Below are 22625 nucleotides of genomic sequence, written 5' to 3'. Positions count from 1 at the left end.
ATGGGAGGAACCATAAGAAAGAAAAAACAAAAACAGAAAAAGAAAATAGTCTGCTTCGCTCTGTATTCAGACTCTGGATCTGGATGGCATGGTCCATCATTAGTCCTTTGGAATTGTTTTAACCACTACTTCCTTCTACATGTGCCATTGATCCCTTCCCCTCCAGTCAAGGATTGCTCCTCTATCATTCCCTCTCTACTGGTTCCATTCCTGCTGCCTACAGGCATACCTGCAGCTATCCCATTCTCGAAGAAACCTTATTAGATCCTACCATCCACACTATTCATCAGTCAGATGAAATGACATTAGTGCGGAGCTTCGCAAACCTTAAAGTGCTATATAAATATGCTGGCTCTTATTCTTAGCTATTTTCTTCTTATATCTTCACCTTCTCTGCTAAACTTCTTTAAAAAAGCCATCTACAGGTGGTGCCTCTACTTCTTCTCCTTTCACTTTCTCCTAAAGGCTCTGCAGTCTGGCTTCGGACCCTTTTTATTCAACTAAAACTGTTCTTTCCAAAGTTATTAATGACTTGTTAATTACAAAGTCTAATGGCCCTTTCTCAATCCTCTTCCTTCTTGACCTTCTTCAGCATTTGGCAGACTTGATCACCTTCTCTGTCTAGATACTTTGTCTTTGGTGTGTTTTTATGGTACTTCTCTCCCCCCCCCCCCCCTTTCTCTTCCTCTTCCCTGTCTTAATTGCTCCTTCCTACTCTCCTTTGCTGGATCTTCATTTATGTCACCTCACTGATCCTGCATGTCTTCCCAGGCTCTGTCCTACACCCCCTTCTCCTCTCTCTATGCTGTCTGTCTTGGAGACCTTACCAGCTCCCATGGGCTCTGTTATTTTCTCTACACAGAAGACCTCTTGGTCTAGATAACCATCCCTGGTTTCTCTATGAGCCCCAATTGCACATTTCCAACTGTGTATTGGAAATTTTGTGAGTAGTATGTCTGTAGGTATTTCAAATTCACAGTGTCTAAGACAGAACTTTTGAATGTAAGCTACTTGCTGCCAGGGACTGTCTCACTTTTGTATTTGTATCCCCAGCACCTAGTATGGTACCTGGTATAAGGTGATTAATACATGCTTACTGATTGGTTAAGGAAAGTATCTTCTAAGGCACAGAGGAGTTATGACATTCCAGAGGGAGGGTCCAAACTTTTAAACTCACAAGTTATGTGCATGTGTGTGTGTTTATGTCTGTGTCTATGTCCATGTGCAGAAACATTAGATTAGGAGGTTAAACTTTAAGGATTGCCAAGCACTTAAAATATGATCAGCTTTTCTTTAAGGTAGACAGTGTAAAGAAACCCTGACCCAGTTAAGAACTAGTTTCTTTGCCTTTGTAACTTATTCTTGAAGCCTGAGTGTCATTTTTTGTGCTTATTATAAATTAAAAGTGGCCATTAGAACTTTTAAAATCATTGACATTTCCATTGATTTTGAATGGATTTTAATGGGGTGCATCTGGACATGAGTGCATTTGTAAGTCATATACCTCTCTGTAGAGAGGCCATTTTCTGATCTGGGCTGGAACATATACAATTGATGTACTTAATCAAGCCTGAGTAATCCTTAGGAAATATGTCTTGGGAAACAAACCATATTGGTGGGGAGAGCAGATACACTTAGTTTTCTTGTCCCAGGCCTTTAATTGCTTCAGCAAATAGATTGAAAAAGGCTTAAATTGGGACATTGGGGTTTTTAATTTGTTCTTCTCTGTTTCATCTTCACGTGGTTGGAGCCTGGGATGGGACCTTAACAATCTTGTCCACTACATTTACAAAGAAGGAAACCAAAGCCTAGAGAAGTTAAGCGACTTAGCAGAAGTCACTGAGCTGTTTAGTAGTAGATCCAGGCTAGACCCCAGGTATCCTAATTAACAGTCCAGTGCTCTTTCCTTTGGACCATGCTGCCTCGATCTCAAGTAATTTGCAAAATGTGCATGACTAGGAATTAACTAGTACATTTTTTTTAAAAAGATGCACAGAAGTCTAAGTACATAATGTAAAAACTATGTTAAGTCAAATACTGATGTGAAACTTCAAAAGAGTATTTATAGTTTTGGGGTTTTGGCTTATGTTTCCTTTGTACTGTCTTATTGCTTTTCGCCTGTCCAGATCCTGTTTCCTTCAAACCCAGCTCAGTTCCCATTTGCTAAGGCCTTCCTTGAATCTCTAAGGTCTTTCAGCTCCAAAATTCCAAAATCATTCCATGAAATCTTATGGCATAATGAGAACCACAAAACTCAAAATTTAATTATCTAGGATCTCATATTGTTCTCTCATTTTTCATGTGCTTTAGACTGATTTCATCTAGATTATAATAAGTCTCTCAAAATCATGTTTACAGACCCAGGACTAAGGATAGGCAAATTAAACAGCTACCAAGGACACAACATGCAGGGGTTTGTTGAGAGACACTTTATAACGTTTTATATATGCATACATTTTGGATGCCAGAAGACTGTCTATAGCATATTGGTCTTTGCTTTGTGTTGTTGCTTGTATTTAGCATTAGCTCAAAGCCTCTGGTAGAAACACAAAAGGTGTAATTTTAAAATCTTGCTTAGATGGGTCAAATTCATCTTTTGCTACTTTCACTACTGTATTATCAACAGTACCTGGAGTAATGTTGAATAAATTGTAATGCTCAGTAGGTACTTATTCATTGATCTGAACTGACTTGCCTCCTGGTTTTTAAGGATGTTGACTTTGAATTGTTTTACCTGTAGTTATGGACCTTTATGCATTTGGACTTAGTTGTCCATATACTCATAGCTTTATTGCAACTGGTGCACATTTGTGAAATGAAACTAATGATTGGTGATATTAGGATTCAATTTGTTGACATGAAACATCAGTTTTCTAAGAAATCAAACATAAAACTTTGATTTTCTTAGTAGTATACTGTAGTTATAGGTCTCAGTAGGATAGCTAAGGAAAATTAGTCATCATGGCATTCCCTATGATTTACCACTTTTAGGGAAATAACAGTGGCATGGCTTTGTGAATGAGAAACAAATGAAAGAATATTTATCATTACATCGATGTAAGCATTTTTACTTTTACACAGTGACTATTGCTATGTTTTAAAATGTAGGCAACATCCAGGACATATACTGTGTGAGAGAAAGCTAGAAAATCTTCCCATCAAAGGACCTGAAGGGGTGGATGAAGATGACCTTGCCAACTCAGTCTACAACATGAAACTGACCAGGTTTTCATTCCAGGTTGATAGGTATGTAGGGAAACTTTTTTTTAATTCATATTTTGTTTTGACATAGCCTAAATTTCCTATTGTATCCTTCCCTCTTCCCCTTCTAGAGAACCACCTCAGATAACAAAGGATTTTTTTAAAGAAAAAATAAAAAGGAAGAAAAGAAAAAATAAAGTCACCCAAACCAATCAGTGCATTGAAAAGACTGATAGTACATGCAATGGAAACTTCCAAAAAACAATTTTCCTGCTCTAGCCTGAAGAAGAAAAGATTTAGGGAGTATGTGATATGTTTTCAGATTTTTCATAGGGCTGTCATGTGAAAGAGGGATTGTTTTTCTTGACCCTAGAGGACAGTAGCCTAAGACTAATGAGTAGAAGTTACAGATCAATCAACAAGTATTTATTAACCACCAGCTTTGTGCCAGACACTATTCTAGGCCCTGTGGATACAAGCACAAAGTATGAGAAGCATATTTTGACTCCAAGTAAGGATAAACTTCCTAATAAGTAGAGCTGCACACAGATGAAATAGTAACTTTCTATCTCCGATGAGGGTCTTGGAATAAATTCTTTGATGGCAGCTTGTCAGCATCTCATAGAGGCAGTTACTGCCTCAGGCAAGAGTTGAACTGGGTAATCTCAGAGGTCTCTTCCAGTTGTGAAATCCCATGATTTGTTAGATTAATGGAGTGCCTTTTTTCTGAAGGACTTTGTTAGAACAAGGGGTTTTAACTTCAGAAGATCCATGATTTGGTTGGTGTGGTCACCTACCTACCCCCATTGATGCAGTGGGCACCTTCTTCATGTCTTCATGCCTTGATAGTTTTTAAGTTGCAGTAACCCAAAAAGTTCATCCTTTGCTGGCCAACTTTCTAGCAACGAACTTTTCTCAACTTAACTAGCCTTGTCTCTTACATTTTATCTTTTTTTTTTTTTTTTTTTTTGCTTTTTAGTGGGCAATTGGGGTTAAGTGACTTGCCCAAGGTCACATGTTAAGTGTCTGAGGCCAGATTTGGACTCAGGTCCTCCTGACTCCAGGGCTGGTGCTCTATTCACTGCACCACCTAGCTGTCCCAGCTCACATTTTATCTTGATATCCATCCCCAGGCCCATGTTCAGATTAGGCCTTTACAACTTAGTATAGGACTTGCCAGAGTTCATGCTTCACTGGCATCACCTGCAGAAATACAGGGATGCCTTTCAGTGATAGGCATTTTGTAGTCCTACCATGTTCATTTCTACATTACAGAATGGCTGTATTGGAGAAGGGACTTAGTAGAAGAAGAAAAAGAGTTTTTCTTATGGAAGTGAATGTTGAAAACTAAAAGTTAATTTAAAAAAATCATAGCAAACAAATGAAAAGAATGCACAAAAACATTTTACAGTATGAGATAAAAAAGAAAAGGGGTTTTTAAAGAGTCTGTGGACTAGCAGCTGGATCTGGGATTTCACTAGTGTAGGAAGCTCCTGGGTGAGGAATTTCCTCCATCAATACAGGTTAACACCTTCTCCATAACTCAGAGGTTTAGTGAATTACCTTGGACCTTGAGAGGTTAAACAATTCATCCACATAACATAACTAGTATGTAAGCAGCAGGACTGGAACATAGGCCTTCCTGACTCCAAGGCTAGCTATCTGTCCACTGTACCGCACTACTTCTTTTTCGAGAAAGGAAAGTTGATTGTTTTGCTCAGTGATTCTTACTGAAATGAAAAAGAGTTTCTTCCTTTCTTTTCCCAGATCCTGGAAAACTCAGTTGTCAGAATTATACAATTCAATGAAGAAACCTGGGTTAGACGTTGTGAATTGTGTGCCTTGGTTCCAGGATTTTCTTCATTTTGACCCCTCTGAATCTAGTAGCCACCCTGCACAGGAACAGACTCGGACCTTCATTCCACAAGACCCAACTTGTGTCCAATACAGCCACCCATGGAAGGATCATGTTAGGTCAGATTATTTAAAGAAGTTATGGAAAGTAATGTCCATTGGAGGGCAAGAGGGGACAGCAAAGCTCAGATGTGTGTCTGTGACACGATTCACTGTGCTTTTTACATGGTTAGTAGAAAGTACAGGCTGGACAGTTGTTCTGTGGGACTTGGAGACACAGAATGTGCATCAGGTTTTCCTTGGCAAAAAATGCATTCCTGTGGACTGCAGTGGAAACCAACAGTTGTGCCTTGTTCTGACAGGTAAGATCAAATGGTCAAGCTGTTGAAGTCTTTGCATTCCTTGCACTACTGTGATGGGTTTAGATCTCAATCATTCAGTCAGTAAACGTTTGTTAAGCACCTGCTGTGTTTCAGGCACTGTGCTCAGTGCTGGAGATATGAAGACAGGCAAAAGGCAGTCATAGTGAGGGAGACAGCATGTAAACAACTATGTGCGAACTGTATCAGGATAAATTGAGAATAATCAACAGAGGAAAGGAACTAGAGTTAAAGGGTAATTGGGAAATCCATGCTGTAGAAAGTGGGATTTTCACTGGGACTCAGAAGAAGTTAGGGGGCAGAGATGAGGAAGAAGAGCATTGCAGGGTCCAGGGGGGACAGCCAGAGAAAATTCCCCCTGTTGTGATAAGAAGCCACTGGATTCTATTGAATGGGGGTGGGGGAGACAGACTTTTACTTCTTTTTTTTTGGAGGGCAGTTGCGGTCAAGTGACTTGCCCAAGATCACACGGCTAGTAAGTGTTAAGTGTCTGAGGTCAGATTTGAATTCAGGTCCTCTCGACTCCAGGGCTGGTGCTCTGTTCACTGCACCACCTAGCCACTCCAACATACACTTTTAGAAAGATCACTTTGACAGCTGTGTTGAGGATAAACTGGAGTAGGGATCTGACTCATGTCCAGGACAGTCACCATCCTTCCAGGCCTCCCCTCTCTAAACTATCCTCCATATAGGTGCCAAATTAATATTTCTAAGCTAAAAGTCTGCCTGTATTATAACTTTGCTGTTCTAAAATTTTCATTGACTCCTTATTGCCTCTAGGATAAGAAGCAGAGTCCGCAGGCTGTCATTTGAAACCTCTCATAATCTGACTTCAATTTACCTTTCCAGTCTTAAATCATATTACTTTTATACATTTTACATACCAGCCAAATGGGCCAACATTTAGCTTCACCTTGGCATTCTGTCACCTCTCTTTGTACCTTTGCATAGTTCTGGCATGCTGGCCTACCTCACCTCAATCTTTTAGAATCCTCACCTTCCTTCAAGATTCAATTCAGGTGCTGCCTTCCTGATTCTCCCAGATTGTTTTCTCTCTCAGATTATCAACTTTTTAATATTTTCTCTTTCTCCCCCTGCCCCCTGTAGAAGGTAAGCTCTTTGAGGGTGACAAATGTTCCACTTCCTTGCACATAGCAGGCACTTAAATGATGAGTTGAATTAGAAAGATGGAAAAGATGAGATGATGCTAGATCACATAGGTCCTTGAATTCCTGGCAAAAGAGTTTAAGCTTTATTTGGTAGGCAATAGGAAGACATTGAAGGATTTTGTCAGATGAGTACATTACCAGATAAAAAAGAGACATCAAGCTGCAGTGTCCCCAAGGATGTCAGGAAAACCTGTCAGGCAGCTGTTGTGCTAATTCAGGTAGGTGGCCCTGAAGGCATGTACTAGGGTGGTGACTGTGGGAATAACTGCAGAAGGAATAATGGGATTTGGTCACTGGTTATGAGAAACTTTGCCCCTAGCCCCTGAAGGAATTAATCAGCTCAGCTTTGGAATTTCTGCCCTGGGACTGAACTGGCTGGAAGGGTGAGGGAGGGCAAAATCCCCTAGCCCTCTGTTTCTGATTCACCAGGTTGGATCATGGTCCCTGGGCCATCTGCCTTGCCATCATGCCTGGCATCTGCAAAGATGAACATTTGGAAAATCTTTCTTTTATTTGGACCTTATGCAGAACATCTTTCAGGACATTTGGGAATACCTTTGGCTAATATACTTCTTCCCATTTAAAATCTTGCCTAATGTTAATACTCAGTGGATTGTTGAACAAGAGTTCTCAGTACCTGCTATCAGTGGAACCTTGTGTGTCTTTGATGTGAAGTATGCCATTTTGGAGCAAGGTATTTAAGGCTGCATATTATTCTACCAAGTTAAATCTTTTTAAAAATTGATGGAACAATAAATCTAATGGTTCCTCATTCTTTATTTTCAGCCAAGTGTACAATTTCAAAATGTGATCCACTATAGAAAATTACCTCTAATAATCTGCCTGCACTCTTCTCATATTTTATTGAGAATATCTTAATCCATTCTCATAAAGATTTTATATACTTCAATGCTTCATTGTGAGGTGGAGGTAACCCAAGGTTTTCAAAGGTTCTGCCAGTGGGTTAACTCGAACAGGTTCTACTGTGTTGGAAAGGCTTCAGGTATGGCCCTGGTAAGATAGTGAGGCTGGTTTTTGAGCCCCAGCCTTGCTAATTACAAAGAGGCATGACATTAGTGTTTGGCATCTGGTGATGAAACTATTTGGCTATGGCAACTTGTGTAACAAACAGAAAAGGTGACCTCATTCTGCTTCTGTGGTGACAGTGGCAGAATGATGGGAAAAGGAGGCAGAAAATGCAAGGAATCAAACAGTTTTTAGGCCCTCAGGAAACTTTGGTTTGAGTGTTGGTACTATGAAAGTAAGATCTTTGTCCAGTGGCCAGTGACTGGCCATATTGCTGGAGGAGCTAGATCATAACATTCTTGACCTTGTTATAAGGGAAACCAGAAAAATGAAGTTACCTCTAAGTCGAAGAATGTCTCACAAAGTACTCCTTGGAGAAGCAAAAAAAGGATTTGGTGGAGTGGTTTTGTGTGTGCCCAGAAACAGTAAGAAACAATTCGTGGGACATTTGGTCATCACATCTTGTAGTATAAATGACAAATATTTGCAAAAAGATTACCATGAACATAATCCAGCTAATGCACCAACATCTGCTGCTGAGGATGAAGTGGTAGAGAAATTATATGAAGAATTTTATAAGAATCACAACAATCAACCATGTACTCTAATACTTGGTGACTTTAGTACAAAGATGGGAAAAGTTAAGATGGAGAAAACTGTATAGGAAATTTCAGGAAAAAGAAATGAGAGAAGGCAAAAACTTATAGATTTAATAGAAGGCTCGTACCTCTACATCATGAACACTTTGTCTAAAAAAATAATGTGTAGGTATATGGGATGTAGAGAGCACCAAATGTCACCATAAAGAGTGAAATAGGGGAAGCTAGGTGGCACAGTGAATAGAGCACCGGCGCTGGAGTCAGGAGGACCTGAGTTCAAATTTGGCCTCAGACACTTAACAGTTACTATCCATGTGACCTTGGGCAAGTCACTTAATCACAATTGCCCTGCACTCCCCCCTCCAAAAGGTAAAAAAAAAAAACCCAAAACTAAAAAAAGAATGAAATAGATTTTATTTTAATAGACAGGAAAGGACTTACTATTGATACGGAATTTATCCCTAAGGTAACTGTTTGTGTACAGTAAGACCATCAACTTGTTAGAGCTAAGGTCAGAATTTGTTTTTAAAAAAATGAAGAATAATGAGAAAGAGATAAGGACTACAGTTAAAATGATTGAATCCTGAAATATTTAAATAGTATTTTGAAATACTGAGAAATAGACAAAAGAAGTTTTATTGATACAGACAATAATAATTTCATCCAGAAGTTTAATCAGTGTTTATTAATTGCCATGACAAAGAGACCAGTAGAGCCCAAAAAGCTCATTGCAAACATTTGACTTACTTGTTAGAGATAGATGACTTCTAGTGACATCCCCAGGTTTGTATATAAATTTGCCTTTAGAATCTTAAGAAGGAACAGCAGTGTCTCATTAAGCAGAGAGAAATGGTAAAGGGAAAAGCCAGTTTAAAGAAAGCATGACAAGATATCCAGTTAAGCAGAATTATCCCAAGGGCATTCAAGAGTACAAACAGAGAGAGGACTATAAACCAAAGGAAAAAGAAGGGGAAATTGCAAATGCTGTTTTAACAAACTAGTTTCCCCGTCCAGGATAGTGGAACCACCACACTTGGACCTTGATGTTACAGTTCCTGAAATACTTATAGATAAAGTCAAAATGGCATTAAGAGAACAGAGTTTATGGGAAAAGGAGTTGAATTGGACCAGGATAGAGAAAGATCCATGCTCACAATGGTGAACATGTTGAGGGACCAAATACAAGTTATCTAAAGGAGATGAAGATACTAAAGATGCAGAAAGAAACAAACTAAAAAACCTTAGACCTTGTTAATACTGAAAAAAAAGCAAATGAAAGACTTTAGTAACTACCAGCCTATATGTCTACTTTTCCATCTATACAAAAATCTTTATGAGAATCAAAAGGATCATATCTTTACCATCTTATAATTTACTGAGAGATAAAGGGAAGATATGATTGCATTATGCATATTGTTTGTTGTTGGGGAGGGATTTGATCCAGGAGAACAAAACACCACCTTAACAAAATCCTTTAAAGTAGAACATCTGTCCATACATCAAGATCACTCAAGATGCCTTGTAAGATGTAACAGCAGAAATAATATTGTTCAGCAGCCCTCTGATAATAAAAATAAGCAAGAAATAAAGCAGGGATTATGCTTTATTATTTAGTAAAGACATTCATTTCTGTGATGGAGGAGATTGAATGTAGAGTCCAGTTTGAAGAATTTGATATCCTCCAAATGGTCCTGTTTGTGGATGAAATTGTACTCATTGCATCAAGCCCTAAGACTTTGTAGAGCCTCTTGAAAGAAACTTGTAATCACTCCAGAATTTTACTTGTCTGCCCACATAGGAAAGGACAAATGGACAAAAGATTATCTAGTTTTCTAAGATTATAACATATATCTGAATGGACACACCCTATAAAATTTATCTAATAATATGTTTATCTGGAACAAATGGCATTTATATGGACAGTGAGCTGGATCTAGAGTTGAAAAGGAGGAGAGCAAGCTAGATTGCTTTCAGGAAATTGCAAAGCTCTTTTACAAATCCTAAGCTTCCCGTGAAAGCAAAAGCAGCCTCTATTTTCAATAGTATCATTTTACAGATGTTGTTATAGGGCAGTAAGGTGTGGATCCCCACTGCCTCTGAAGAATTAAATATGACAAGGGCAATGGAAAGATGTATGGTGGGTGTGAGCAGCCTGCAACACAACATTGATTAGGACCTTAGGAGAACAGGAGTAAAGGACATGAGCAAGTTGTGGGACAGAAAGAAAAGATGGCTGATCATAAGAGTAAGGGATGATAGGTAACAGCCAGAATGGTCCACAGGCACCCTCTTGATGTTGGGAGAAAGAGAGGAAAGCCTCCGAAACGTTGGATGGATATGTTGTGGCAAACTTGGGAGAACACGGCAGGAATAGCCCAGAACTGTCAGGCATGGGTGGCTCATGATAATATGTAATTGAAGGGAATTCCCAGTCAATTCCTATCTGAACATTTATACAGTGCTTTAGGTTTGCAAAGCACTTTACAAATATGGTCTCAGAGTGAGAAAGCAGGTATAAAAATCATGTTCTCTGTTGGACCCAAGGGCTGGGGCACATAAGGAGCCAGAAGAGATCCAGAAGTCACAAGTAAGTGGATGAATGATTTGCAGGCTCTCCCTAAAAGGGTATATAAAGGAATTGCCAGTGTTGGCTTCATTGATGTATGCTCAGAAGTGACAAGCAACATCCTTTTATGGGACACTTAACATCTTGATTTGTAATGCTCACAGTGAACATAAACAACAGACCACTATGGTGATAATTGGAGTGTTTGTGTTGTCATACATTACATAGGAGAAAGAAATGAGGAAACCCTGTAAAAACTTGATATTCTCCAAAGTAAGTCATTGTATACTTTGATATTTGGTTACCTGCACACAGAGATGAGCATAGAATAAGATGATGAAAAATATAGTTTGGACTGGAAAGATTTATGTAAACTGATGTCGAGTGAAGTGAGCAGAGCTAGGAGAAGGTTGTACACGGCAGCAGCTACAGTGTGCAATGCCTGATTTTGATAGACTGGATTTTGATTAGCCATTCTCAGCAATGCAAGGACAATTCTGAAGGACTCTTGATGGAAAATGCCATCCACATCCAGAGAAAGAACTATGGAGTCTGAATGCAGAGTGAAGCAGACTGTTTTCTTTGCTTTGTTTTGTTTTTTCTTTCTCATGGTTTTTCCCATTCACTATAATTCTTCTATACAATATGACTAATGTGAAAATCTGTTTCATAGGAATGTATAAGTAGAGCCTATATCAGATTGCATGCTATCTTGGGGAGGGAGGGGGGGAGAAAATTTTGTTTTTATTTTTGCTTTTTGGAGGGCAATTGGGGTTAAGTAACTTGCCCAAGGTTACACGGCTAGTTTTTTTTTGTGTGTGGGTGTTAAGTGTCTGAGGCCAGAACTGAACTCGAGTCCTGACTCTGGGGCCAGCGCTTTACTTACCGCACCACCTAGCCTCCCCTGGGGTGGGGGAGAAAATTTAAAACTTAATGGAAGTAAATGTTGAAAACTAAAAATAAATTAGCAAAAAAAAAAAAAAAAAAAAAAAAATTATGGTTTGGGTTCAAGTAATGAAAAAGTGCAAAAGCTGGTTGGCTGTCCTAATGTAAATGCTCTGAGAAAAATGTTAGAAGGCACCAGACCTTCACGAACACCAAAGGACATAAAACTGACTCTAACAGACAAAAGTCACAACAAGCTCTGTTGTCATTTTGGAACCATCTATTCGCTCCATGTATAGGCAGTTCATCAGCTGGTTAAAGTAAAGGTCAGGTTCATTAATCAGTGTTCACACAGTGCCAAGGATGCTGTCACTAGTATTAGGTTGTTTGCATGTGCTGCTCATGTTCATAATTCCTCTGGTTTTTAAATTGATGTTGGTAAAATAATTTCTCACATAAGTGCATTAGCTTCATTATTGATATATTGATAAAATCTGGGATCAGAAACCTAATACATATTTAACACTATCAAATCAGGTCATACCCAGTCAATAAGCATTTAAGTGCCTAAGTACTAGGCACTGACTAAATACCAAGGAAGCAGAGACAGGCAGAAATCATCCTCTGCTGTCAAGGACCTCACAGTATAATGGGGGAAATAACATGCAAGCAACTATGTACAAACAAGTATACGTGGAATAAATTGGAGACAAAGCCCAAATTAATCCTCGATGGAATGTTGTGTTCTGAGTAGTGTTTTGCCTATAGTAGGTGTAATTGCATCCCACTTGAGTTTATCCACCTATATTTGGAAGCTATCAATTCCTATAGATTAGAATTATGTAATAGAACAAACATTTATTAAATGCCTGCTATGTATAGAACATTGTAGTAAGTGATGGGGACATATGATCATGCCAATAAGTGTTTAAATGTTTTTCGTTAAACTTAGAAATCCAGTACTTGTATAAATGTCTTAATATTTTAAATCATTCATTCTGGAAGATAATATAAAGTAGAAATGTGAAAAGTAATGCAGCTTAATAAGATACATTTGTGATGACAAGAACTCATCTCTTGGTCAAGTTCTTTTTATGGTATGATTTAAGAATAATTTTCTTTAAAAAATGTTGGAAATCAGATTGACTTAAGTTCGTTAGTGTTTAATACTTATGTTTTATACATAGCAGTTTCAATGTTGATTATTGAATGATCATAGTGATTAGAAACCTTAAGTCCTAAGCAACCTATTAATGCTAATATGTCTATATTTTATTTTTAATAGAAAATGGACTCTCTCTGATTTTGTTTGGTTTGACTCAAGAAGAGTTCTTGAATAGACTGATGATCCATGGAAGTGCCAGCACTGTTGATACTCTTTGTCATCTCAATGCTTGGGGGAGGTGCTCAATCCCTATACATGCATTAGAGGTAACCTTGGCCGAATCATAGCAGACCTTTGTAGGACTTGCTTGATTGGGCTCTATCAGATATCTATTCAGTTCATGTGAAAATATGGAGAATTCATCAAACATAAGCAGCTAAAAGGACTATAATTTTGACCTGTATCCACTTAACTCCTTTCTACTACAACTACTTTTATAGAGCTGAAAATTTTGCTTTAAAAGTTATGCAAAATGAAGTAGATGATAAAAAACAAAGGAAGTGGAAACAGGGAAGGACAGGGCACATTCACTGCTCACTTCTCCTTGCTTTTTTATTCCAGGCAACTAGGGAATATATATATATATATATATATATATGTGTGTGTGTGTGTGTGTGTGTGTGTGTGTGTGTGTGTGTTCACCTACTTTTACTTGATAGTTTTTTTTACTTGTTGGTAAATATGGCTATTGTAAGGTGTTTAAAAGGATAGAGACTAGATAGAGGTCCATGGACCTCTGACTTTATGGGTATGGGTATTCCCAGTTGAGGAAACTCCCTCCATCAATGGAGACATCTGATTATAGTCTTAGAGAGTTTAGTTAAGCAGTGAGAGGTTAAGTGACTTGCCCAGGGTCATGCAGCCAGTTCATGTGCAATGCAGGGCTTGAAGCTTCCTGGCTTCTTGGCTCTTTATCCTCTATGCCACACCACCTCTCAAACAGTTTTACCATTTTGATTTTTTTTGTTTCAGACTTATGATTTCATTAGTGTGGAAATTTTCTCCACCAGTGCATAGATGGGGCAACTCTTCTATAACTTAAAAAGTTTTGGAGAATTGTTTTGGGTGCTGAAAGATTCAGTGCCTTGGCCATGGTCACATAGTTTGTTGTAAGCTTGAACCCAGGTCTTCTTGACTCCAAGATCAGCCTTCTATCCACTATACTATGTGCCCTCTCTTCAGTATTAGTATACTGTATAGAATTTTTCCTTCCTAATAAAGAGTATAGTTGTCCATTCAGAAATCTGGTATTCAGCTTTATAAGAATACCTTAAAGCTAATAGTTTTGATGTTTCATTGCTGGTTTATTTAAAACTAGTAGTATAGATATTTGTTTATGTGTTACAATAACCATACAAGATTATAAGCTACTTGGATTTGTAGACCTTTAAGAGTGGGCTTTAACAATTCTACCGCCACTAATTTTTCAGAATCTCTAAGTTGCTTTATATGTACTTAGATGCACCGAATTTTAGTGTAAAAAGAGACCGTAGAAATAATCTAGTCCAGCTCCACATTTTTTCAGATGTAGAAATGAACCCATTGAGATGTAATGGCTTACAGAGGGCTTTTCAGTATATGAGGTCTCAAAATTTTTAGAGTGTAAACTATCCCTTGTCTTGATTCAGTGATCCCTTCCTTTGATCATTATTAGGTCTGGAAAAGTTACTGGTTTTTTTTGTTCAGGCTGGGTTAGAGAATCGTCAACTGGATACAGTAGACTTCTTTTTGAAGAGCAAGGAGAATCTTTTCAACCCCTCTTCCACCTCTTCTTTACCCGACCAGTCTGCCAGGCTTCCATCTCACTTGTATTTGAAAAGTGAGTAGAATCATCTTGATTTTCACCTTTGCCATTTAGCCTTTATTCTTTTTCATAATTTTAAAATGCTTTGTCCCAACATCCTGGGCTATTCAGCACTTTGGGTTATTGTGTGAAGGACCTGAGAGAGTGCACAGGTGTCAGTATTTTAGGTAAGATTTTTATTTTCTTTGTTCTCTATGTATTCCAGCTGTGTGGTTAGGATATATAATCTTTCAAAGTGACCAAGTGAGCCAAGTCAAGTAAAAGAATACCTTGAGAGTTCCTGAAGTATGTGTTGACCCTATGAAAGGAATATGCTTACTAAGCTATGATTTGGGACTTTTTGGGGTTTAATTGTCCTGCTTGCTTGCTATATGACTTAGACTCCCTTCCCTAAGGCTTTGGCTTCCTTTTCTGACAAGGGGAGAGAATCATACCTACCTATTCTGTAAGAATTTCTAATAGAAAGAACCACAGTGACCAGTGGAGTAGGGGTCTAAGCTCTTTGAATAAAAGTTCATAAATCCAGGATGGCAATAGTAGTATGCCAGCTTAAATAATCTTGTTAGAAGGTGGTAATAAATAAGCTTAACTCCTTCTTTTGGTTAAATAGCATCAGTTCCCTAACTCCCTGGCACGTTTGGCAGGGTGCATATCCTTTTTGGGAACATTTGGGCCCCAGCTAGATGTTGTCAGTCTCCTGTCTTTCCTTTCCTTCTCTTGCCTGATTACTTATGATAGCATATTTTTTGTGCCCTGTACCAATTTCTAGAGGACATAAGCATAAAAATGAGTATTAGATTACTTCATATGCCCCTGATCTACATCCTTCATCTTGAACTGTTTATCTGGGTTCTTCCTAGGTGTGAAGGAACTGATACCAGCTTTAGATTTGCTTTGTTCAGCTATACGAGAGAATGATTCTGAAACTCAGAGCAAACATTTTTCAGAGCAGCTGCTGAAACTCACATTATCGTTCCTCAACAAACAAATCAGGGAGATCTTTGCCCACACTGAAGGTAAATGTTCTCAGTATTGTCCCGTTTGCATCAGTTCTGTGTTAGGCTAAAGGACTCAGACCTCAGAAATCTTACAGGCATGAAAAAGAAAAAAGCATAAGTCGAAAGAAGGCCTTGGAGTTGGGCAAAAGTTCTTGTATCATAGGTAGATTATTATTTAATTGAATAAAAAAGATCTGACATTGAGATTGACAACAGGGTGGACATAGAACCAACTTTTATATAAAGGGAAAATAAAGTTATCAAAGTACAGAACTGGTAAAAGATGGCAGAAAGAGAAGTTTTGGTATTTCTGTCTCCCTTAACTAGTAAATCAGATCATATCCACTGGTATGCCTTTGCTTTTATTAAATTAGTTTATTGATGATTTCCATAGAATTAGATGAACACCTGCAGAATGGTGTGGATATTTTGACCAACTACATTATTGAACTTCGAACCTTCATGATAAAATTTCCTCGGAAACCAGCGGATGCTGTAACTGCATATGTTGGTGAAGATGTCCCCAGAATAAATGAGAGTGAAATGTGGAGAAAGCTCAGCCCTGAGGTAAATAAATACTTTCGGCTTTCACTTTTTCCCCATAATTCACAGTGTTTAGAGAAATGATGGAAAAGTAGGAATTAAAAATCTGCATATCCATTGTAGTACTGATGCTTGGCCAGTAAACTCCCTGTATTGTTGTACAGGATATTCCTGAACCAAGGCTAGGACTTTAAGACTTGTGGTTTCAAGTTTTCTTCTAGGAACTGCAAAATTAATACCACACATTAGCTATGGTTTAGCAGCTCGTTAACATTCCCTTTTGAATTAAAACCTAGCATACTTGCATGCCAGCAAGGCTCCACTTATCCCACCTTCCACAGTGACCCATAGTCCCCGTTGGTTATTTGGAATTGTTGCTATAGACTGAACTTTAAGGCAACTATTTGAACCCTACCTCAGGTGCTAATCCACTTCATTTCTTTCCTTCTTACATCCTCTGCCTTTGTTTTCTAAATGTAGTTAGGACAACCAGACACATTATTGTCAACTTAACTTGGAGATGAGGGTGACCTGAAAAGGGAGCAGGGGTCTTGGTGATAGTTCCTTTGATGCTGTCTCCCTGGGAGCACTAGGAAGACTGATGTCAGAGTAGCTCAGCTCAGCTGCTGAGTATCTAAAAGAGGTGTAGAGTTGTGTTTAAGGGCAGCTCTGACAGCAAGAGTGATGGTCCAAAGAATAGATTGAATGAAGAAATGATGTGGGGCACATGACCATTTCATGCTTTATACAGGTACATACTTTTTGATATTCTAGATCCATACCAAATCATTTAGATTTATGAACAGCACAATTCTGGCCAAAAGTAGCAACTAAAAAAACCCCCAAATATTTTCTTTTTCTTTCAGCAAGTTATCTCCAATGCCATTTTAAACAACAAAATACCAGAGGCTCAGACCTTTTTCAGGATCACCAACCACGCTGCTCAAAACCTTGGAGAACTGATTCGAATAGGATTAGATCTAGTCTTTGACAGGCTGCTGAAGAACAATATCAAAGAGGCTTCTGAACTGTTAAAGAATATGGTGAGTGTCGTGGCAGTCTATCTGATTTTGAAGTCTGTACATCTAGGAGGAGCACTGGATTTACTTCCAGCCACTTCTTAGAAATACAAGTTAATGTTGGTCTTTGTGCCATCGGACTCCTCCCTCTTCAGACGGCATCTTACATATTGTCCTGGTACTCTTTGTGCCACACCGTAGGAAGGGCATTGACAAGTAAGAGCAGTTCCAGAAGAGGGTGACTAAGATCATAAGGAGGCTGAAGAATATGCCTAGTGAGGTTCAGGTGAAGGAACTGGGTGTGTTTAACCTGGAGAAGAAAGTACTTCGAGGTGATGACTTTGTCTAGTCATAGCTGGAAGAGGAGTTACACTTCCAATGCCTGGCCCAAGGGGCCACAAACAGAAGCAAGGAGTAGAAGTCGTAGAGGGGCAGATTTCTAGTTGATGTAAAGGAAAGTTTTTTAATACAGGAGTCCAGAAATGGAATGGTCTGTCTCAGAGGGAAGAAGGCACCACATTATTGAAAGTCAGAGTGGAAGATACCTAGTGTAATACAAAGAAGGGATACCTATTCAAGTATAGTGTGAGCTAGATAACCTCTTAAGGTCCTTCCTCCTTAGGAGATTTCTGTGATCCTATTCATTTCCTCAGCTTTTATAGCAAATTTGTTTGGAAGTCATAGTCAAAATAATTTGTACAAAGTATTCTCAGGTCTGCTATTATGGAGAAAACACATTTTTGTAAAGAAAATTTTCTGGAATGTACCTGTTAGCCTGACAGTGTTATCTTCTGCCTATTCCCTGGGAGTGAGGAGATTAGGATTCTAGGCCTGATTCTACCACTAATTAATTATGAATTCAGACAAGCCATGGGTTTCTTCATTTATAGAGGGAAGGGGTTGGATTAGGTGGCCTCTGAGGCAGACGTGTGCTGGCAAATGAGTGACAACTGACTTTGTGGAAAAAAACACAACAGTATCCTTGGCATACTTTTAAGTTTAATCTGCATTATTAACATTTTTTCCATCACTTTCTTAAATCTAGATATTGAACAAAACAACAAATCAAACCCTGATTTATGGAGCTTGCCTAAATATCTGAGGTGTAAATACATTGCAAATTTAGCAACCGTTGCCTTCTCAGTAGGTAGGGGAGGCCGAAGAGGAGGAGAAACAATTTGGAACAGAAGATAAAATTGAATTTTAAAACGAGAAAAAAAAAGTTAATTTAACATTTGACTATTGTCAGACACTGTGGACGCCGACTCTGTCACACTCCTGCTTTTAGCCTTAGTGTTTCGATCATTTAAAGCATCTCTGTAGTTTACAAACTTTTGATCTCAATCTCCCTCTCTCTCTCTCTCTCCTCCTCTCTCCCTCTCCCCCTCCCCCTCTCTTCTCTTTCTCTTCTGTCTCCAAAGTCAACAATTATCAGAGTATATAGTAATAAAGTGTGAGGGGTCTAATGAATTCTTTGTAGAATTTCTTCTCATCTGCAATAGATGTTGGAGCATAAACTGCAGTTTTTAAAAATAATTATTAGCCAACATTTATACTCTCTCCTTTCCCAATTAAAAAAGAAAAAGAAAAATTAAATTTGCATAACAAATAAGCATAGTCAAGCAAAATACATTCCCTCTTGTCTCTGTTTAAAAATTTGATGCCTTATTCTGTATCCTGAATTTGTCATTCTGTCAGGAAACAATTGTTTTAACTTTTGCACATACCTTGAGTACAAAATCATTGTTTCATAGGCCATTTGGTCAGCTTGTTGACTTCAGCTGTGTGATAAAAAGCAGCTCTGCTAACTCTTTTATTTGCCTCTTCAAGAAGAATCTAAGGGGTGGCCAGGTAGCACAGCAAGTAAGAGCACCGGCTCTAGAGTCGGGATGACCTAGGATTGAATCTGGGCTCACACACTTAGCACCCACCCAAAAACACCTGGCTGTGTAACCTTGAGCAAGTTACTTAACCCCAATTGCTTAGGGGTGGCCAGGTGGCTCAGTGAGTAAGAGCACCAGCCCCAGAGTCGGGATGACCTGGGATCGAATCCAGGCTCTAATACTTAGCACCACACCCCGAAATAACTGGCCGTGTAACCTTGAGCAAGTTACTTAACCCTGATTGCTTTAAAAAAAAAAAAAAGAAGAAGAATCTAAGTCCTCCTTCCATTCAGCTACAACATCTTTTGGGCTCATTTGTAGTAAGAATGGCCAGATTAATATGATTTTGTTTCTTCGGTAGACCTCATATTTAAAATATCAACAGTTACTATTTATAGGGGATCTAAAGTTTGTGTGAAACAAGTGGAGTAGCAGGAAAGTTTTCAGAGGAGGTCGCCTCTGAGCTAAAACTACATGAAACCAGAGATTTAAAAGCTGAAACTAAGGAGGGAGTAGACTGTAGACCTGGAGATGAGAGATGCAGTGTTTGGAGAACATACAGGGTTGTGAGGGGGATGATACTGAACAAAGCTAGAAGAGTAGGAGTCACATTGTGGAAGGCTGAGATTATATTTTTTCCTAGAGGTAATTTTTGAAAAGGGGAGAGACACAGCTTAACTTACACCTTAGGTATAGTATTTTGGCAACTGTGTAGTGTCAATTGGGAAGGGGGAGAGAATGGAAGAAGAGAGGTCAGTTAGGAGATGGTTAAAATAATTCAGACAAGATATTACTAGACCTTGGATTAAGGTATTTGTGGTATGAGAAGGGAAAAGGGATGGATGCAAGAGATATTGTTGAGATGAACTGATAAGACTTGGCAGGTGATTGGATATGTGGGACAAATGAGAGTGAAGGACTGAGGATGATTCCTAGATTAGGAACCAAAGTATGTTAGTACCCTTGACACCAAGTTAGGAAAAGGGGGTTAGGTTTTAGGGCAAATGCAATGTGTTCTTTTCTTTTCTTTGGTATATTGAGTTTGAGTTACTGATGGCACATCCAGGTGAAGATGTTTGTCAAGTGGTTGGAAGAGAAAGCTCTGGAGGCAGTGGAGTAATGAGCTTGTGACTGGATAGGACTGGAGCTGGGATCCACACCCTCTGAAACTGTGTGTGGCAGTCTTTAGTACAGTGGCTTTTTGGAGCTGCAAGAAATCCAGGCCTAGAGTGTGCCTTTGATCCTGAGTGAATTATATAACATTAGCCCTGTTCTACTTGAGTATAATAGAAAGATATCTTTCTTTGAATTGTTGCAGGCCTTTGATAAAGTACTTAGGAATCATAATGATAGATAAGTGTTTATATGTGTAACATATAAGAGGATGAATTCTAAGAAGGCACAGAGATCTTTTCTATTTCTGTCAAGATACCTCTATATGCTATGATATCTCACTATAGTAAAATGTTCCTGTGTCAAGCCTACAGAAGTTCAAAGAACTCCCATTATAGGTTGTAAGAACTTTGTGTTTTGTGTGTGTTTTGCAGGGCTTCAATGTAAAGGACCAATTGCACAAAATATGTTTCTATACAGCTGAGAAAAATATACGGGACTTTTTGGTAAGTGAAGATGTTGAGAATCGAGTTAGTAAGTCTTCCACTGAGTGGTACTACAAAAAAAATATCATTGCATTATGTAGTTAATGTAAAATGTATTCCCTTTACTTTCATTCAGCTTACTGCCTATATACTTAATAGTGAACACACACACTCACACACACATATACACAATTTGAATTTTAGCTTACATATTCGATATGCATTTCTTATTTGGTATTTGTAAACCTGATGACAAGGTATCTTGGAAATGTTCATGATTTTTTACCATGAGTTATTTAATTTGGAAATATTTGATTCAAGGTTGGCATTTTAAAAGAAGAAAATTGTTTTTCTGAGGAAGAGAAGAGAATCATAGACTATGTATATCATGTTGAAAAACTGTATTCGGGACCTTTCACAAAAAACACAGAGACCCAGCCCCTCAGGTAATTTTTTCACTGTTCTTATATTGTTAATATAGAAGATCAAGATTAATGTGTTTTAAGAAATTAAGTTTTGTTCAGTGTATGTGATGCTTAGTTGTCAGCACCCAGGATTTTTTATAGTCAGTGATTCCCCATGAACATAAAAAATACCCCCAAAGAGAAGTTCCTCACAAGAGGAATTCTAGAGTTTTTCTTCATCTTGATGTTTTTATAGTTGTTAACTCATTTAGTCAACAAATATTTATTGAGTACTTTATGTAAGATGATTCAAAAAAATAGTGTTAAAATATTGCCGAATTGAATATGCTGAATTGGATGTTTTTTATAAATGTTCTTATGCTAAAGGGAGCAAATTTCCTTCTCATAAATACATAATCACTGTTAGTTTCAGGAGCTGGAGAAAGGAAGACGATTTTTCTGAGCACAATACTGTTTTAGACTTCTTGAAATTCAGTGAAAAGGATGAAATTTTTAAGCAGGATCATAGAATTATACTAAACTGGGCTCAGTGGTGGGATTGTCCAACCCGAGAAAGCATCCTTCTTCCCAGGAGATCTATGGAAGGTAAATGTCACATCATTTGAAACATGGGAAATAAAGAATGCTAAATGAGTTACTGTTTGTAGAAAGGATGTGTGTTTATTTATAAGATCATGGTATGTTTTTATACTTATAATAGGATGTCATAATTTTGCTTTTTAAAAAAAGCAATTTTCAAATTATTTTCAAGCACAAATCATCTTATAAAATAATTAACCCATTGGCAAACATTTATTAAGCACCTATCAGGTGTCAGGCTTTATGCTAAGTACCCATAATACAAAGACAGAAGTCAAATAATCCCTGCCCTCAAAGAATCAACATTCTGTTGGAAGAGAAAATATATATGTATATGTTGAAAATAAATATAAGATAGTTTTTTGTGAGGAAGGCCCTAGCAGGGCCTATCATTTATAAGGATAATGAGAATAGGTTAAAAAGCCATTCCATGTCAGGACTCTTCTTAGGGCAGTTCTGGCAGCAAAAGGTAAGCAAAGGACAAAAGGAAATGGCCTGTGAAGAATATTTGAACCAGATAAGTGATCATGGAAAGATTTGAGTTTAGCAGCAGTAATAGATCATTGCTCTTCTGAGAATCCTAATGATTTTGATTTTTTTTGTATGTAGAACTCAAGTCTTGTTCTCCTCAAGTTCTCTGGATGCATATCACAGCTCGCCATGACTGGTTAAACGTTTTCTCATGGATTGAAGAATTGCAGACCCAGGATGATTGTATTTCACTTCAGCAGGCTAAATGGCCCCGTCTGACAGTAGATATTATTGATCAGAATACATGCTGCAGTAGCTACATGAGGAATGAAATACTAGATAAACTGGCCAGGTATTGTTACTGGTAAAGGAATCTCTAGTTAAGAAACAGAACTTAACATTTGGTGTGTCAAAGATAAACACGTGATTTTTTACTTTTGAATAATGCTAATTCAGTACT

At 38.2% G+C, this 22625-nt stretch overlaps 1 protein-coding gene across 2 annotated transcripts in view; it reads left to right on the top strand.

Annotated features, from left to right (window-relative positions):
* The window catches only part of SPG11 (SPG11 vesicle trafficking associated, spatacsin), a 91615-nt gene that overhangs the window by 6530 nt on the left and 62460 nt on the right, over positions 1-22625 (top strand). For both annotated transcript variants that reach the window (XR_011172005.1, XM_069105930.1), the window contains exons 5-15: positions 3109-3246; positions 4969-5417; positions 12966-13111; positions 14532-14664; positions 15510-15665; positions 16042-16214; positions 17057-17233; positions 20640-20711; positions 21012-21136; positions 21522-21700; positions 22304-22517. Coding sequence is in view for 1 of the 2 variants with exons in the window: in XM_069105930.1 (XP_068962031.1) it covers positions 3109-3246; positions 4969-5417; positions 12966-13111; positions 14532-14664; positions 15510-15665; positions 16042-16214; positions 17057-17233; positions 20640-20711; positions 21012-21136; positions 21522-21700; positions 22304-22517 (1962 nt within the window). In the remaining variant the exon portion in view is untranslated. The remainder of the gene's footprint in view (positions 1-3108; positions 3247-4968; positions 5418-12965; positions 13112-14531; positions 14665-15509; positions 15666-16041; positions 16215-17056; positions 17234-20639; positions 20712-21011; positions 21137-21521; positions 21701-22303; positions 22518-22625) is intronic.

Source organism: Petaurus breviceps, unplaced genomic scaffold, assembly GCF_028583685.1.
Source record: "Petaurus breviceps papuanus isolate PSGF00001 unplaced genomic scaffold, PetGlider_PUasm1.0 77, whole genome shotgun sequence".
NCBI lineage: Eukaryota > Metazoa > Chordata > Mammalia > Diprotodontia > Petauridae > Petaurus > Petaurus breviceps.
The sequence above is the reverse complement of the archived record's forward strand: the minus strand, read 5'-3'. Positions and strand labels throughout refer to the sequence as shown.